General features: G+C 40.9%; 1 protein-coding gene across 1 annotated transcript in view; it reads left to right on the forward strand.

Annotated features, from left to right (window-relative positions):
- Positions 1-3,990: 3,990 nt before the first annotated feature.
- Positions 3,991-18,210, forward strand: part of LOC139657960 (transcription factor IIIB 90 kDa subunit-like) — a gene marked incomplete at its 3' end in the record, with an annotated part of 65,086 nt that continues 50,866 nt past the window's right edge. The window contains exons 1-6 of the mRNA XM_071535952.1: positions 3,991-4,120; positions 8,920-9,013; positions 9,293-9,419; positions 10,762-10,801; positions 11,565-11,657; positions 14,709-15,029. Of these exons, the coding sequence (XP_071392053.1) occupies positions 4,039-4,120; positions 8,920-9,013; positions 9,293-9,419; positions 10,762-10,801; positions 11,565-11,657; positions 14,709-15,029 (757 nt within the window). The remainder of the gene's footprint in view (positions 4,121-8,919; positions 9,014-9,292; positions 9,420-10,761; positions 10,802-11,564; positions 11,658-14,708; positions 15,030-18,210) is intronic.

An 18,210-nucleotide genomic window follows, 5' to 3' on the forward strand; every position in this document is an offset into this window, starting at 1 on the left:
GTCATTACAAGGCAAAACATCCACCAAAATAAACAATAATCGATAAATTCATGCCTTTTTTTTCCACCAAAGACCCTATAGTTATATATATATATATATATGTGTATATATATATAACGTATGCAAAACCTGCTTATTTATTCCATAAATAAAAATGAGTCATAAACTGTTGAGGTGGGCGCTCTCTCTCTCTCTCTCTCTCTCTCTCTCTCTCTCTCTCTCTCTCTCTCTCTCTCTCTCTCTCTCTCTCTCTCTCTCTCTCTCTCTCTCTCTCTCTCTCTCTCTCTCTCTCTCTCTCTCTCTCTCTCTCTCTCTCTCTCTCTCTCTCTCTCTCTCTCTCTAATGAATGTGTCCATATTCTTCCTCCAGTGACACGGTGGTAAACTATGACCCTCCAGTGATCATTACAAGGCAAACAACCACCTACGTAAACACAAATCTAATATAGTTTCGCATTGATTTATGCTTTTTCCACTTAAAAGACCCTATATCCTCACATAACTTGATACTTCTTACTCTGATATACACTTCAGTATACCATCAGTATAAACAAAAATAATATATTTACGCTTTTTTCACCTTAAAAGACCCTATCCTCATAACTTAAATCACTTTGGTGCCGCTTACTGTGTGTAGGCTGCTGTGAATTTATGTTTTAAAGATGTTAAGTCCGCCTACAAAGTCGGTAAACACTAATTCACAGCAACGCTCATCCTCTAGCTTTGAGAAGATTAATGCATTGCTCCGAGAAATGTGCGTTTCACAAAGTTTTCCCGGATATTGCGAAGCTTATTATTAATCTGTTTTACCCCGAAATTGTCCAAAAAACCACCCTGTTATAAATTCTACAACAGTAATGCTGTGAATACATTTTGAAATGAATGCCATAATTCTTGTTTCATGTTATTAACTCACAATGCTGGAAATAAATAACCATTGCAAATTATAGATTGGCATTCACAACATTCACAATGAGACAAATAATTACAGTGATCCAAAACTGATAGATAGATAGATAGATAGATAGATAGATAGATAGATAGATAGATAGATATTTTTATCTGTATCCTTTTTTTGCTGACCCAATTTTCCCACAGGCAACATTAAAGTTTCATTTTATCTCATATAGAGAGGCAGACACTTTATTAATCCCTGTGTTTCATATAACATAGAATAGAAAGATAGAATAGAATAGAAAGTGACTGAAACTGGCCGCGTCTGTGTCTGAAATGAAAGCAGTGGGCATCTGATGTGATTCAGCAGACTTGGATGTCTGTCGTGAACTCATCATGACATCGAACACCACTTTTCCTTCAAGGCTAACTCTCGGTCTGGGTTATGTAATGGGTTTGGTTTACAGCAGCACACTTTTCTCAGACCTTCTCAGAAAGAAGTACAGTGTGCTGTACAGAGCCAAAAAGGACATAAATACAAAAAAGTTTTAACACTTTCAAGCTATTTATACGCCTCTACTCCCACCTGTGATTGAAAGCCGCATGCCTTTCAACAACCCCCCTTTCTCTGGGGGGTTGTTGAAAGCAGTGGTGGAAAGTAACTAAGTACATTTACTCAAGTACTGTACTGAAGTACAATTTTGAGGTACTTGTACTTTACTTGAGTATTTCCATTTTATGCTACTTTGTACTTATACTCCACTACATTTTAGAGGGAAATATTGTACTTTTTACTCCATTACATTTATTTCACAGCTATAGTTATTAGTTACTTTTCAGATCAATATTTTATATTTAAAACATTTGATCATCTTTATAAAATAACTATAAAATAGCATTGTTATAGATTAGACTACCCAAAAGTATAGCTAAATTGTTAAGATTAGCTTCACGTTGACAACTTTAAAATGCTGCTTACATGTACATGTATGTCAATAAATCAGTATTAATATTCCAATAATTTATGAAAAATATAACTCTAAATGGGGACAGTTTGCATAATGAGTACGTTTACTTTGATACTCTAAGTACATTTTGCTGCCAATACTTATGTACTTTTACTTAAGTAAGATTTTGAATGCAGGACTTTTACTTGTAATGGAGTATCTTTACATTGTTGTATTGCTACTTTTACTGAAGTAAAAGATCTCAGTACTTCTTCCACCACTGGTTGAAAGGCATTCTGGGAAACGTAGGAAATGACTAACAGCGGTAGAAGTAGATGAAGCAGGTTGACGGAAAGTGGGTTCACCAAAAAAGTAAATTACAACACTTATAAATAAAAATACTTATAAAAAATAACTCCTGGAATGCATTGAAGGTCACAGATTGATGATATATAACAGTGTAAGAGGATCTGAAGGTGGATTTTTCCTTAAAGAATCTATTTTTCGTGGGAGATCTTGCCTGGCCGGCTTTTATAGACTCTCCAGTAAAAGTTGGAGCGGCGATGTCCCGCTCTGCAGACGTATCATTACATGGTGTGCAGGGGGAAGGGATCTGCCTGTATCTGATTACCAGCTGGCTCTACCCGCTTTCCAATGGGCCGCTCTCTAAATGCACTCGCTAACTTCAAAGATATTTGACTCCACTGTTATAGCCGGGGCATGAAACTTCACTTTTTGTCTCCTGGCTACAGTGGAAAGAGGATTTTTTAATTTCTCCAGTAAATTAAGCTGGCGAAATAGTTTTTAGTACAGAGAAGTCAAACTGGCCGGCTGCCAGTCCATTTCATGGCAAAAGCAGGTGGTGCTGATATTTTTTTCTACTCAGCAGAATGAAAGTATTTTTCCATAAAGTTTATGATATGTTATAGTGGAGAAGCTTCTCAGAAGACATTTGAGAAGCATAAAGGTTAGAGGAGTGGGCTTGTGACTGGAAGGACGCCCGTTCAAATCCTTTAACCAGCTGAGAAAACCTGGACAGGGGCAGTGAGGGAGAAACGGTCCGCCCGGCTGCAAAATACTGAACCCCAAGTTCTCCACTGGAGCCCATTAGCAGGAGACTGGAGACTGGTTGTACTGGGAGGCTCCCAGGTGTGAATGAGTGTAGCTGTATGGACTTGAACCAGGATGTTGGTCAAGGGTGCGGTCACACCTACAGATTGTTTTCTTTGGTCTGAACCACAGTGGAAATGTTGACTTTGTTGCACTTTTGAATTTGGTGTGTTAAAGTTCACACTGACCAGTTAGAAGCAAACCAGGGCATGTAAACAAAAGTCACATGACTTACAAGCAGCTTGTTTATTGGACAGAGTTTTGGTGACCTGTCATCCTGCAGGTTAGAGACAAAACAAATCTGATTCCAGTAGGGCTGCAACTAACGATTATTTTCATTGTCGATTAATCTGTCGATTCCCAAAGCCCAAGATGACGTCCTCAAATGTTTTGTTTTGTCCACAACCCAAAGATATTCAGTTTACTGTCATAGAGGAGTAAAGAAACCAGAAAATATTCACATTTAAGAAGCTGGAATCAGAGAATTTTGACTTATTTTTCTTAAAAAATGATTCAAACCGATTAATCGATTATCAAAATAGTTGGCGATTAATTTAATAGTTGACAACTAATGGATTAATGGATTAATCGTTGCAGCTCTAGATTCCAGTGCCTTTAACTTTAGCTCTGCATGATGGACTTGTCTGCACTCTTCTTCTGTGGTGTTCATACCAGTTAAGAACACATGAAGAAACAGCTGAATATGAGCATCAGTCCAGACTGCGGTTTGTAGCATGAGGAACTTGCTGGCTATCAGGTGTCAACATCTGTCTCTTTATACCCATAATCCCTTGCGGTTTGGGGTCATTTTCTGTAGTTGGCTGGATTATGTTCTCACTCCTAACAAACCGCACTGCAGTTCTCTCTTGTTAGAGGACAGAGACTCTAATTTTGAAGGAGTCTCTGTGCTGTTGCTTGGTGCGACCTGAGTTCAAATGGCGTTCACACATCCTGAAAAAGAACACATGCATTTTAGTAAACCTTCCTGTAATTAATCAAAAGTTCTCCCCTCTCCACCAGACCCTTGCCTGTATATTCCCCGTTTCGCTCAGCTGCTGGAGTTCGGGGAGAAGAACCACGAGGTTTCCATGACGGCGCTGAGGCTGGTGCAGAGGATGAAGAGGGACTGGATGCACACGGGACGAAGGCCGTCAGGACTCTGTGGAGCAGGTAGAGACGAGACGAGGCGGCGGTAAATAAAACATCCGATCTCCGCGCTGTGGAGGATTCTTTATGACGGGGCGAGCCTGAAGGTTAGAGAGGCAGGCTGGGCATCAGAGGGTTGCTGGTTCCAATCCCTGTCCTGCCTGGGGGAAATCTGGGTTAGGAAAGTGTGCCGATATGAAAATTTCTCGAGATATATAATCTCAATAAGGAATAAAATGATGGAAACTTTAAAAATATTACTGTAATATGCTTTGGTTACTTAAAAACTAATTTATTATATCAATTACAAGACATTTGACTTTTTTCTTAAAAAACAAAATGATAAAATGCTTGTTTAGCTTATAGAAACTGTAAGGATCGTTATAAACAACACAAATAAAAATCCAAATAATGGCATCTAAATAAATAAAGTCAAATGAGTCTCAAATAAAGTGCTACTACTACTGGCCTGCATCCACTTTAGCTCAGTCAGCAACATGAATAGACCAATTTATTTAACAATTTAGGGCTTCTCCTTTTTGGGAAAATAAAACGGTAATAATCAATAGTGGCGGTGTCATAACTGTTGTTGTTGTTGTTGTTGTTTACCGCGATGCACAGTAATACCAGTCATTGTCTGGCCCCTAGTTAGGAAAGTGATGAACGCTCTCTGCTCTCTTCACATCTTCCATCAAGCTTCCCCTAATCAACACACTTCAACCCCCGCTGCTCAGTCACCATCAGTATTTATTTTTTTATTTTTTTATTTACTTAACAAAAATAACAATACAACACAAAACACACAGAAATGACAGGAAAAAAAAAGACAAACATGTAGAGACATCAGAAAAGAGAAGAAAAATACTGTAAACATAACAAATGTAAAAAACAAAGTATATTAATTGACAGAATGGAGTTCACAGCCCAGTTATGAAGAAAAAAGAAAATCTAACTGATATAAACAAATGCAGGTATAGTCATATAAGCTTATGCATAAATAAAACGTATACAGTTACATAAAAGAACAGAACATAATAAAGTATTATACACTCCATTTACAGTTTTTATAAATAAAGCCAATACAAAAGGCAAAAAAACCCCAAAAAATGTGAAAAACAATCAGCATCAGTATTAGCAACACAACCTAACATGCTGTTTTGGACACTTTTATCCCCGAGTATCTTCCAGTGCCGTGAGCACGTACATTTTTAGCACGGACGAACCCAGTGGAAATCGATCCGGTAACCCTGGCAACGTTAATACCGCGCTCTACCAGCAGCCGCCAGGTACGAATGTGTCTAACTGTATTGTTGAAGAAGGGCATGCATACATTTTTTAAAGCTGCACGAGGCAAGATTTTAAAGATACACCTCTGTCTCATCAGCCTTGATCACAAAGTGGGGCTGCAGCAGAGAAGAGCGTCCCATTATTGAGACTGTTTATTTGCCCAAATTAAATTCTGGTGTCAGGTTTGGTCACTTCTCCACACATAAGTGACGAATCAAAACTTAATGAAATCCAATCTGTCTCCTAAACAGCAGCAGAGAAAGCTGGACTCTCCAGCGTTAGATCTTCTCCTCTCTCGTCTCTTTGGTTTTCTTTGGTATAAAGCATCACAGACCGGCCAGGTTGGTGAACATGAGTGAGCTGTGAGACGTTTACTGACCTCACCGCACAGGATTTCTGGGTGTTGCAGTTCTAATTTTTCAATCGGTTACCTCTCACTGCCATTTGGAACCACCATCATAAGTGTAGTAAGTAGGGCTGGGCGATATGGTTGAAATCAATATCATGATAATCATAAGGATTTTTCTCGATATCAATATATATCACGATATGGTTCATGTATGCAAAATCACGTTAAATAATCAAATGAATGTTCATCTCATTGAACCGAATGGTGATGTTAGGTGTGGTGTCAAACAAAACAGAAATATTCAAATAATATTCCTACCATACCTTTTAAGTAAAATTTGCTTGTCATCATCAACTTAGACAGCAGAAATGTGTGTCACGATATTAAAATATCTTCATATCATCACGATATGATTCCACTGAAAGACGATAAACGATAATATTGAATTATCGCCCAGCCCTAGTAGTAAGCGTCTTTCAGGTTGGACGGTTTAATTTGGGCGGCAGGACCTTGTGGTTAGAGAGAGAGAGAGAGAGAGAGAGATCGTCCCTCAGGGTTCATGCCCCGTGACGCCGAGTGTCCACCCTGCTGCAGTGTTGACCTGACCTCTGACCCTGCTGGAGGAGGCAGGCGAGGAGATCAATAATGTATCGCACACACATTAAACTGAGGCTAAAGATGGTCAGTAACACTGTGATCCAGACGCATTAGGAACCGTAAGGGCAGGAGACAGGAGGTTTTTGTCCTCCGGCAGGTACAGCAGATCAGTGGTTCTTCCCCTTAAAACGAAGCGATGTCTACTCGCAATCCCGGTCACAAGCATATAGAGTTTAAACCAACAAATGATTTTCCCTTTTTCAGGTTGTTTCATTTGATTCATTACCAGAGGCACAGAGGCTAAAAACAATTCAGTATTTTACAAGAAAAAAAGTAAAAAATTAAGGAAAAATTAGACATGATAAAACATTTGTGTAGTAGAAATATGTTTTTTTTCCTATTCCATAAATCACCCCGTGACCCCCCCCAAAATTATCTTGCGACCCACTGGGGGTTTCCGATCCCCAGGTTGAGAACCACTGCAGTAGACGGTACAACCCGAAATTCACCTGCCACTTTGACTGTTAGAACAGATCGGGGCTTTTAACTGATTACCTGATTAACTGTTACCTGCCAGAGAGACCGGTGGGTGAGACAATTTTACCAGAATCCGGCTGGTGACTGGTGTTTATTTCCCCTCCTGTCCATCATCCATATTCACTGGTGTGATGTGGAATATATGAAGCAACTTATCTTCCAAGCTCCTCTGTCCTATTTGCGTCTGTCAACCTGAATACGTCCCGCTCAGACGCGTTACCGTCCCGAAATCGACTCAGCCCCCCCCCCTCCCCTCCCTCCCCTCCCCCCATGTGTACGTTTACGCTCAACGGTTTATTTTTTCGTTTTTTTCTCTGTTCCTCTGCTGCATTGCCTGAATAATTAATTGCTTATCATAAATCTTTGAAAAGGATACACTTAGATGGAAGAAGGAAAAGTTTGTTCCCCAATATGATGCAAATATTGCTGTTGACGGACCAAAAACCATGTATCTGCATAAAACTTTTTCTCTTTTTAGCACAGAAGAAATCCTCATTTCCTCTTTGACACCCTTTTTGTTTTTGAGATTATACTTTGGATTTTTTTAACAGGATTCAAAGGCAACAGAGGTTATGAAACTCCGTCAAAGCACAAATAACAGTGTAAACTCTTAGTTCAGGAAGCAAAAAACTTGCTTTGCAGTTACGTGGTTTCTGGGCGACAGCAGTGAGATGTTCACGGCGGAGCTAAAAGGAGCCACTTCAGTGCTGAAGGCTGTTGGAAGTGTGCATGTAGAAGTAGTAGCATGCATCTATCTTTTAACAGACTGTAGTGCGAGGCAAGTCTAATGACGGTTATATAACTGTTCCCCTTCAAGGCTCGCACTGCAACTTATTGCATAATATTAGTGTTGTTGTTACTCCCTTTTAAAAATGTGTTTTTGTGTGTGGGGGCGGACAGCGGGCTCAGGTGCCCCCCCCCCCCCTCCCCCTCCCCCTCCCCTCATCTCTTCTGGAAGGTGTACCTGCAAGTAGGGATGTAAGGGTATGAAATTTCACAGTACGATACGGTATCTACCAAAATACCACGGTATACGGTATTTCACGGTATTCATTTTTTTCCCCTTTTTAATTAAACGTATTATGGCCCATCGAAAAAACAAACAAGTATTTTGCTTTCAAGAAAAATATTGCTTTATTGAACTGAAATGTGTGTGCCGGCCTGTGCGTGTGTGTGTGTGTGTGTGTGTGTCTGTGTGTATTTAACTGAAACTCCCATGCATTAAGGCTCCTCCTTAGTGAGATAACGTTAATGTTCTGGCGCCCTGCAGTGCAACATCGGATAGTTTATTTTGCATTAAAGACAGAAAATACACACAACAATCTTGTAATCTATTAAATTACAAAGTCCACTGTTGCAATATTGCTAGCAACTTGAAGTGTGATGTTTCATTTTTTCCCCTGGCTGTCAGAGCGGAGCTGTGGATAGGAAACCCTCCATTGTCGTGGCGTGCGGCGCTGTGCATTATGCACCTTGCACAACATAAATTTATACTGTGGGCACGGTGTTACAGGGAAAGGCTTACGGTTCAGAACCGTGGTCGCTTCATACCGCGGTATACTTTAGAACGGTATACTGTTACATCCCTACCTGCAAGTAAAGGAGACACGCTCAAAAACAATCTTAAAAAATATATACAAAATTAAGAAATCTGTGCAAAATTTGTGTTTTGTCACGTCTTGTTTCTTGATATCATGATATATATGTGCATGTGTTTGTATGTATATGTATCTGTGTCTGTGTCCAAAAACATTATATACTGTATATCAATTTTGGAAAAAAATTAACTACTCAATGTTCATTGCAGAGTATTTAAACATCTCAGATAATAACATCTTCTAAAATGTCACTTTTTTCTTGTATTTAGCTCTATTTCTCTGTGTTTGTGTATTATTATGTAAGGTTTTTTTGGGGGGTGGTATCAGATAGGGGGGGGTAAACAATATTTTGGGAGGCCAGGAGCAGCAGCAGTGTTGTAAATGGCTCAGCTCCTAGCAGAGGATTTGTCCCTGTTAGTTATATCTTATCCTGACGTGCTTTTTAATGTTTTCAGCTCTGCTGGTCGCCGCTCGTATGCACGAGTTTCGCCGCACCATCAAAGAAATCGTCAACGTTGTGAAGGTGTGTGAGTCTACGCTTAGAAAAAGGTGGGTGGAAAATAAATCAGACTTTTGACTTGGAAGTTCCTCAGAGAAAACGCTATCTCGTTCTGAATGGTGTGACGTTTTTTTAGGGGGTAGTTTTATGGCAAAAAGTAAAAGAAGTTAACTGCATAACTGTGTGACACATTTGTTCTCAAAGTTACAAAATGCTGCTGTCCTAAATCATCAGTTGCAATGACACATTTTTATCTGTTTTATCTTCATTTATTACTTTTATTTTGGTTATTTTTATCTCCGTTCTCGCCCTGCGTTCTCCCGGGTCAGATTGGTGGAGTTTGAGGAGACGCCCACCAGTCAGCTGACCATCGAGGAGTTCATGACGACGGATCTGGACCAGGAGTGTGACCCGCCCTCCTTTAAAGCCGGACAGCAGAAGAAGAAAATCCATCAGGTACGGATCGGAGGTCCTGTGATGACACCTGACTTTAAAGACAGTGATTCTCAACGTGTGTGAAATCTGAAAAAAAAAAATACATTTCCAATACACAGTTCCACCATCATGTTTTAAATGTTTGTGATAATGCTTAACGTCTTAATGCCGTTTGACTGTGAAATTACCCAATTTCCCCCTGTGGGTATTATTAAAATTTCATCTTATATAATCTTAATGATTATATGCAGCCTCTGGGCTTCTTCCAATAATTAAACAAGGAAATTACCCTGAAAAGAAGAACTGAAAATCAACATTTGGTGTCAAAGTTCACCGTTCTGTCCATCCACGCCCTCAGCAGGCCGGCACAGCTTTGTGTTTTGTGTCGTGCCTAAAAGGCTGAAAAGAGAGACTGTAGCCAGGCAGCTTTAAGCCACATATCATCTTTTTTTGTCTTCAGAAAATTAAGCTTCTGGGGGAATTGAGGAAAAACAGATTTTTCTGTGTCCGGCCATTTTAATTTTCATGTTCAGTGGTTTGTCTTTGGCCCCAGGTTCATGAAACATCGTCAACAAATGGGAGACAGTGTACAGTCAGCTGTTATAGCAAAACAAATACAGATACTTAAGAGTCCCATGGCGTATTTGTGGTTTTAAAAGTTTAGCAACTGGCTAAAAAGTTTTCAAAACATCTTGTAAATGATGCAGATATTAGCCATAATCCATGTCAGACAGAATTGTGAATTGTGACCAAAATGTCCTAGCTTTTGGCAGATAAATACTGTATATATTTCCAATACCATGCATCCCAAAAAAGGAGGAATTTTTCCTGTGATGTTGACATCAGAGTCACATAGTCATCGTGTGAGAATTTACAGCTAAGTTGTGAAGAGTCATCGTTAAAGTTTAATTCTCACATTAATAACTTTTACTTCCTTTTTTATTAAGTAGCTTCTGCTCAGTCATCAGCTGACTGATTTCTCTTGGTGGCTTGGGGGGGGGAAAACAAAAGTTGGGGGGTCAAAATTGGGGCTACAAGGTTTCCACACCGAGGAAAAGGATTAAAATCATATTTATCCATTGGCTTATAGTAGAAAGAAAATTATCTGACACTCACACAGGCCTGCTCTGTGTGTGTGTGTGTGTGTGTCTGTGTGTGTGTGTGTGAGAGTACTGTTGTTATGTACTTGTAGAACAAAAGTAATTCTAAAGCCGCGGCTGCCAGCCACCCACAGGCTTGGAGGTGCACCGGTCTTTATTGTCAGACATTTAACTTGGTAATACATTCTCCCTGTAGTCACCGCTGGAGTAGGAATAGCTTTATTCTTTCATTCAATTTCTGTCCTTTATTTTCCTCCCTCTAGCTGCGGATTGAGTTGGCGAAAAAGATGGATGACGTTCAAGGTATGAATGCGATATCCTTGTCGGTTTGCCATCGCATCAAAGGCGTCTCGATTTTCAGACTGCTTTCATTTCTTTTTCTTATTTGCAAAATGAAATCCCATCAGCCTTTCAGAGTAGTTGGACTCACATTCACGATGCAGACAAAGAAAAAGTTTGGTCACACTTGTTGTCACCAACAGGTCTGTCATATGGCCGGCCTTGACTAAACGCTAACCAGACAGATTGTTGGATCTGGTTAAGCCTCAAAGAAAAAATAAAACACTGTAGCAAAGAGAGAGAAAAGCGGCTCCCCACGTCGCTCCTTCTCACATAAGAGTTTCTGCACAACAACATGTAATTAAGCATATATTATGTTTTGTTACTGATGTATTATACTGTAATTATGGAAATGAGGGAGCTGTAATTTTAAAGGGTTACCAAAAGTTCAGAAGAATCCTCAGCAATGTTGCCAGGAACACAAAAAGCAGGAAAATTGTAATCTCATCTTGCACTTCTCTGTCATGCATGATCATTTTAGGGACATGAGGATATTTGTCACATCCAGCGGTTTGCTTTGTAGCAACTCTGACTGTTGCATTTCTTACTTTTCGTTGCATGTAACGTTGTTTGATCCAGGATTCAGTCTGGATAAGAGTACCAGCTGAATGCATTAAGTGTAAAATGTAAATCTAAACTTGAAATGCTGGGAAAAAAATCCCCCCTGAAAATGGATATTATCCCTGGATGGTTAGTCAAAGCCGTAACTCTTCTTTATCTCCAACAGATGAAATTCAAAGCTACCAGGATGAAATCGACACAGAGCTGGAGACCTGCAGGCCCAAGCTGAGAGGAGTTTACGCCGCCTACACCAAGGAGGGTAAGACACAAAGAGAAGTGGGGATATTGGGGGGGGGGGGGGGGGGGTTAGTGGTGTGACAGACCGTCCTGTAAACCAGAGGTCACAGGTTTGATCCCCACAGCAAGTCAGTGTGTGTCGATAAACAGCCGTCTGTCCTGTTGAAGTGTTGTTATTGACATTTCGTTCACTGAGCTCAGTATCTCATCTTTTTCAGGCACTAAAGTCTCTGACTCCAGTATAAGCTAATGCAGTCATTCTCAACCTTTTTCATATCAAGGACCCCTAATTTAGTCCACATTAGAGCCACGGACCACCATTTAATGAGATTTTGTCTCTTGAACCCAAATCTGAGAATATTTTTATTGTTGGATATGATTTTGTCCAGAATTCCATGACTATCTGTATTGTAGGTAGAGAGATAACAGAGAAACTATGATCAAAATAATCATTCTTCTACATTCTTTAATGGTGTTAACTTATTGTAAATGAAATAATGGTGAAGTTTAACAATTCGTCAATTTGCTGGGGACCCCCTGGAACCCCCTCAAGGATCCCTGGTGGTCCCCGGACCCCACGTTGAGAACTACTGAGCTAATGAGACTAGCACTGACTAATTACTGCAACTTTAGCTCACTATTAAACTCCGGTCTGATTTTGACTGTTTATTTTTGTGCTGTTTTTGACTGGAAACTGCTGTCAGCTTGTTAGCTAGCTAACATCACTGTCTTCTTCTTAACACATCTGATTAGCACACTAGCTAACGTAGCTAGTAGCAGCTAGCGTTAGCATGTTGACATTAACATCAGTGTGTTTGCTGGCTAGTTAGCTAGCTAACAGTTGGTTCAGGTTAACTGAGCTGACTCTTCTCAAGCTACAACTCGTCATGTTTTGGAGTAGAGACTAGAGCTAAAGACAAGACAGTTTACTGTGTCACAGTAACCTACATTTGGAAACAAATCCACCTTATCACACTATTCACTTTTACTCAGAACGTTACTGAATGGACCTACAGCCACACCACAACAAGCTGACTCAGCTGCTCTCTGCTTCTAGCCTGGCTGTTATATGTTTAGTCATTATTTGCACACAGGCAATTCTACATTGCATTAAGTCTAGTAAGTAGGGCTGGGCAATATATCGATATTATATCGATATCGTGATATGAGACTAGATATTGTCTTAGATTTTGGATATTGTGATATGGCATAAGTGTCTTTTCCAGGTTTTAAAGGCTGCATTACAGTAAAGTGATGTCATTTTCTGAACTTACCAGACTGTTCTAGCTGTTCTATTATTTGCCTTTACCCACTTAGTCATTATATCCACATTACTGATGATTATTTATCGAAAATCTCATTGTGTAAATATTTTGTGAAAGCACCAATAGTCGTTCCTACAATATTGTCGCAATATCGATATCGAGGTATTTGGTCAAAAATATCGTGATATTTGATTTTGTCCATATCGCCCAGCTCTACTAGTAAGTAGTAGTCTTGTAAAACTATATCATCGAGAAACACCAGAAGACCGGGTTTGAACACTGGCTTGCTGCATCACAGCACCTGAAATGAGTGCACAGCCTTTACCTGGGTCGGCCCAGTAGTGATAATGTAGCAGAAACATTGACTTGTTAATGTTTAATGTTATGATGCAGTACTGTTCACTGAAGTAGATCAGACATGGTGAAAACTCTGAGCCCCTGTGTTGTGTTCCCTCTCTCCCTTCATCTCCACAGAGCCCTCCAACACACACACACACACACACACACACACACACACAGGCACACCACAGGCCCACTCTGTCTCTTTGTCTCTCACCCTTTTATCTCACTCACATACATGAGAACACACTCTGTCACTCTTTTCTTTTTATCTCTTTCTACCTTTGTCTCTCTCTGTCTCTCTCTGTCTCACACACACACACACACACACACACACACACCGTATCCCCTGCCTGCACACCGCGGGGCGGGGGTCCAGGCTGTCACTGTCGGGCTTGTTGCTCTGCCAGCTGCCTCAACTCTCTCAGCTCCAGCGGCATCTCGCTTCTCCTGAAAGTGATAATAATAATCAAGTTGCTTCTCCGACTTGTGGGCTAAACTCTGCGTGAGAACGTTTAATCATGACTGATGAAAGGATGTATTTTAAGTAGAAACCAGGACTGCGCAATTATGGCTAAAATTATTATCCTGATTATTTTTGCTTGATTATGATTAATAATCACGATTCTCAGTGCCACAGACTTGGATAACAAAATAGTTGTACTGCATTTGTGGCAATTTATTTGACTGTTTTCAGCTACAGTGGTCGTTGTAAATGTAATGAAATACACTACCAGTCAAAACTTTGGACCCACCTGATTGAATGTACTATGTTCTTCATTCTCTTAAAGCCATTTTGATCTAAAGGCTTCTGCTTAAATGCTTCAAATGTGTTTCTTAGACAAATATAAATAGTGAAGTTGATCCTATGTATGAATTTCTTTCCAAAGCCTTTGCCTTTCCATCAAGGCAAAGGGCGGCTACTTTAAAAGAATCTAAAATATAAGATAGTTTTGATTTGTTTAACACTTTTTTGGTCGCTGCATAATTCCATTTGTGTTATTTCATAGTTTTGATGTCTTTACTGTTATTCTAAAATGTGGAAATAGCACATTTCATACACTGAGGCAATTCAAAGTGCTTTACAGAGTAATAAAAAATACAGTAAAGGTAAGCTTTACAATTAAAAAAAGAGCAAAAGTACAGACAAGACATCCACAAGATAAAAGACTTAAAAAGTAAACTAGTGCAGTTCAAATCAAGTGAAATAGAAAGATAAAAGAAAAGACAGTGCAGGAGGATTAGAGAAGTGAAAAGTGCATTAAAATCACATTTAAAAGAAAATAAAAAAAAATATAAATAAATAAATAAATAAAACAGTGCAGATGAGTTTTGCCCTAGATTTCTTAAAAAGCCCTGGCGAATAGAAACAATAAAGGAAAAGGTGCCGTGTCCAAACTTTTGGCTGGTAGTGTATGTCAATATTTCCAGTATACCAATACATCAGACTCCCCCTGTCCCTCTCCCAGACTCCCAGAATAACGACGATGACGACGCCTCCTCCGTTCTGTCCGACCTGGCCGACGGCGAGGAGGACGAAGACGAGGAGCTGAGAGCCGTCGCCAAGCACTTTGGCAAAGACCTCCAGGAGCTCACTCTGGAGGCGCTGAGGAAACTGGAGCAGAAGAGACCAGATGAGGAGGACGAGGAGGAGGAGGAGGAGGATGAGGAGGGCGTCCTGCGGCGTAAAGGCCCGACGCTGGAGTCCATCCTCGGCCCGATGCCCACGGCGGCCAGCCTCGGCCTGTCCGAGTCCCTCAGCGACTGCATGGGAGAGGGGAAGGAGAACGGTGAGCGAGGCCTGATTTGTCACTCTGTTTTTTTTCTCTTGTCTTTATCATAGATGCCTGATTTGTAGGCATAACAATCCCATTTGATTCTGTATTACCAGAAATTTGATTACCTAGACTGAGGTTTTATCACAAATGGCTGATTTTTGGGGCATAATAATCTCATTTGTTAGCAGAAAATGGATTTGCCTGAATTTCCCTTCTGCCCGTCTCCACTCATTATTTTCAGATTTTTCTTCTATAATGTTCCGAATAACTTTCACTTATTGTTTTTTGCTTTTGATGTGCCACCGGTATACTGCAGCCAAATGAGAGGTAAAAGCGCACGATTTAAATGTTGATTATACAAAAGGGCGCTCCGGCCAAGCGATCTGAAGAATCTGGTTGGTTGAAGAGAACTTCTCAGGCAGTACAGGAGCTGGTAACAGTTTTATAGAAGCCATAAAAGGCTTGAGGACGATGTTTAGTGTGATTATGGATACTCCGGTGATGCTGATCGTCCTTGACTGTGTCTGGTATCTGTTGCATCACCGCCATGCCCATAACCAGTTTAAAGAACGCTCTCTCGGTTTTTATTGTTATGATTACCCCGAAACTTTTATCCTGTCCCGAGCGGCTGCATTTCACATTAAACGTTGCAATAATAAAATATCAGGACCAACTCCATATGTTGGCTCCATGAAATCGACTGAGCTGTTGAATCCAGGTGAAAGTTATGATCCTGTATTGATTTCACCCTTTGAATCCACTTCGGGACATGAAGGGGAGATGTAGATGTAGATGAGGGGCAGCAGAACTTTTAACCCTTGAGACACTTGACACGTGGATTGTGCCAAAAGACTGCAAAGTAATCCAACCAACTACAGATTATAGGTTCATTTGAGTTGACTACCTGCAGGCCTGGAAAATAGACGAGAGTAGCCGAGTGCAGTCAGGCGAGGAAACAAGCCGAACATTCCCGACTGCACACTCACTGCTCTTCTTCTTCTTCAGTTTTGTTTAACGGCGGTTGACAACAACTTAAAAGGTGCGTTACTGCCACCCACACACACTGCTCTAACGACCCAGACCTTCACCTTACTTATTTTTATTTTAATGTAGGCATTACAGGTAGCATTTACGGAAAATATTACATAGCGTTATAATAAAATGGTATACAGACGGCTCATGGAGTGACATCTTGGAATAGATATAAAAGCTTAAGTCTCTTCATTTCACTGTGAGTGTGTGATACAACTGTGATGAACCAATGAGCACTCAGCTCAAGGCGTTTTCCCATCATCCAGCGGCTCGCTTCAAAAACTGCAGCCGCCTCGGTCCCGTGAGATTCCCGTGGCTCGTGCAGTCGGGTCGGCGGACCAAGCAAGTCGCTGGTCAAAACGGCGCAGGACTTGCTCATCTCAAACGAGCCTATTGACTCCAAAACACAAAGGGATTATGGGTATAAGGAGATGGATGTTGACATCTGAGAGCCAGCAGTTCCTCATGCCTGAAAAGCCTAGCAGAACAACATGAAGTCTGGACTGATGCTCATATTCAGCTGTTTCTTCATCAGAGAAGAAGAGACAGACAAGTCCATCATGCTGAGCTAAAGTTACAGGAACTGGAATCTGATTTGTTTCGACTCCTCGCCACCAAAATCTCTAACCTGCAGGATGACAGGTTTCCAAAACTCTGTCCAATAAACGAGCTACTTGTGAGTCATGTGACTTTTGTTTCCAAGTCCTGGTTCCCTTGTAATTGGTCAGTGTGAGGCTAAAAGAGCCAAATACCAAAATGCACAAAAAGTGAACTTTTCCACTGTGGTTCAGACTCAAGAAAACCAACTACAGGTGCGATCGCACCCTCATCCAGTGTGACAAGAACATTAACAGTTGCAAAAATAAAATTCTACCGGGCTCCATCATACGTTCCCTATAATTACCTAATTACAGGAGTGGGACGCTCTCCGCCCCCGCCCCCCGCTCCGGGTGCAGCGTGTGCAGAGGTGTTGATGGATGTGAGGTAACGGTGCCGCGCAGATACATCTGTCCTGATGAGGAAACCTGCGTTTTTATGGCTCTGAGTGGGAGGATGGGGAATGATGAGAGGACAGGGTTGGGAGGTGAAGTGTGTTTTGATGGATGGATGGGATGGGAGGGGGAGGGGGGAGGTGGTCTAATGGTTAGAGAACATCCCGTAACTCAAAGGTCGCAGGTGTGAATCCTGCAGCAGCCTGTGTGTGTGTCCATCAATATTCACTCCCTGTCCAAGTGTCCTTAAGCAAGACATTCACCCCTTTATCCACTCTAAGGATTTAAACTAAACGCCAAAAATAGAAATTCAGATTCAGATTTATTATCACCAGGTACACACACACACACACACACGCACATGAGGAATTTAGCTTGGTAAGTTGGTGCTGTGCAATTGGCAGACAGACAAAAACAAAACAATAACAGTAAAGTGTCATCCAGTGCAATATTCAGACACAAACAACAGACAATAGGCAATAAGCATATATTAAAGCAGTTAAAAACAAGAATAGCACTAGAAAATATGAATATATTGTACAAACCGATAAATGAAATAGATTTAATGGTGTGTTTGTGTCATTTAGAGCAATCAGTCACCATATGACACCAATTTTATTAGCCATTTATCTCTTTGCATATCACGTGCATACATATATGCAAAGCTGCGCCCCAGCCAGGCCGCCCCGTCTCCCGAAAACACCCGTAGCTCGGGTCAAACAACTCGTAAACCCTATGAAAATTTCCCAGAAGGCCGCTGACCCTCCTGTCGTCACGGGAATAAAACGGCGAGGTCAGAATGAGAAGCGCAGCCATTACCAGATTGGAATGAATCACTTGTGGGTGCCTGAATCATACGCTTTCAAATTAATTGTAGACTCGTCTCTCTCTCTCTTTTTTTTTTCTTTCTCTTTGTTACGGCGTGACGTGAGTCTGAGTCATCTGCCCCGAGTCGGTGTTTCACTCACCTCGTCCTCTGTCCTCTGTGGACAAGAATGAGAGAATGTGTATTAAACGTGAAAAATTGATGGGTTGAAGAGTTTTAATTTGGTGGCCAGTGGGACTTGAGGCTGATCTCACTGGGAAGCAATATGATTAGAGGGAACCAGTCATTCCTCTGTGTCTGTGTGTGTGTGTGTGTGTGTGTCTCAGCCTGTGTCTGACTTGTG

The sequence above is a fragment of the Centroberyx affinis genome, unplaced genomic scaffold (assembly GCF_046629955.1).
Source record: "Centroberyx affinis isolate AG114_WGS23_722 - 3 ecotype Tasmania unplaced genomic scaffold, CSIRO-AGI_Caff_v1 ptg002800l_1, whole genome shotgun sequence".
Classification (NCBI taxonomy): Eukaryota; Metazoa; Chordata; class Actinopteri; order Beryciformes; family Berycidae; genus Centroberyx; species Centroberyx affinis.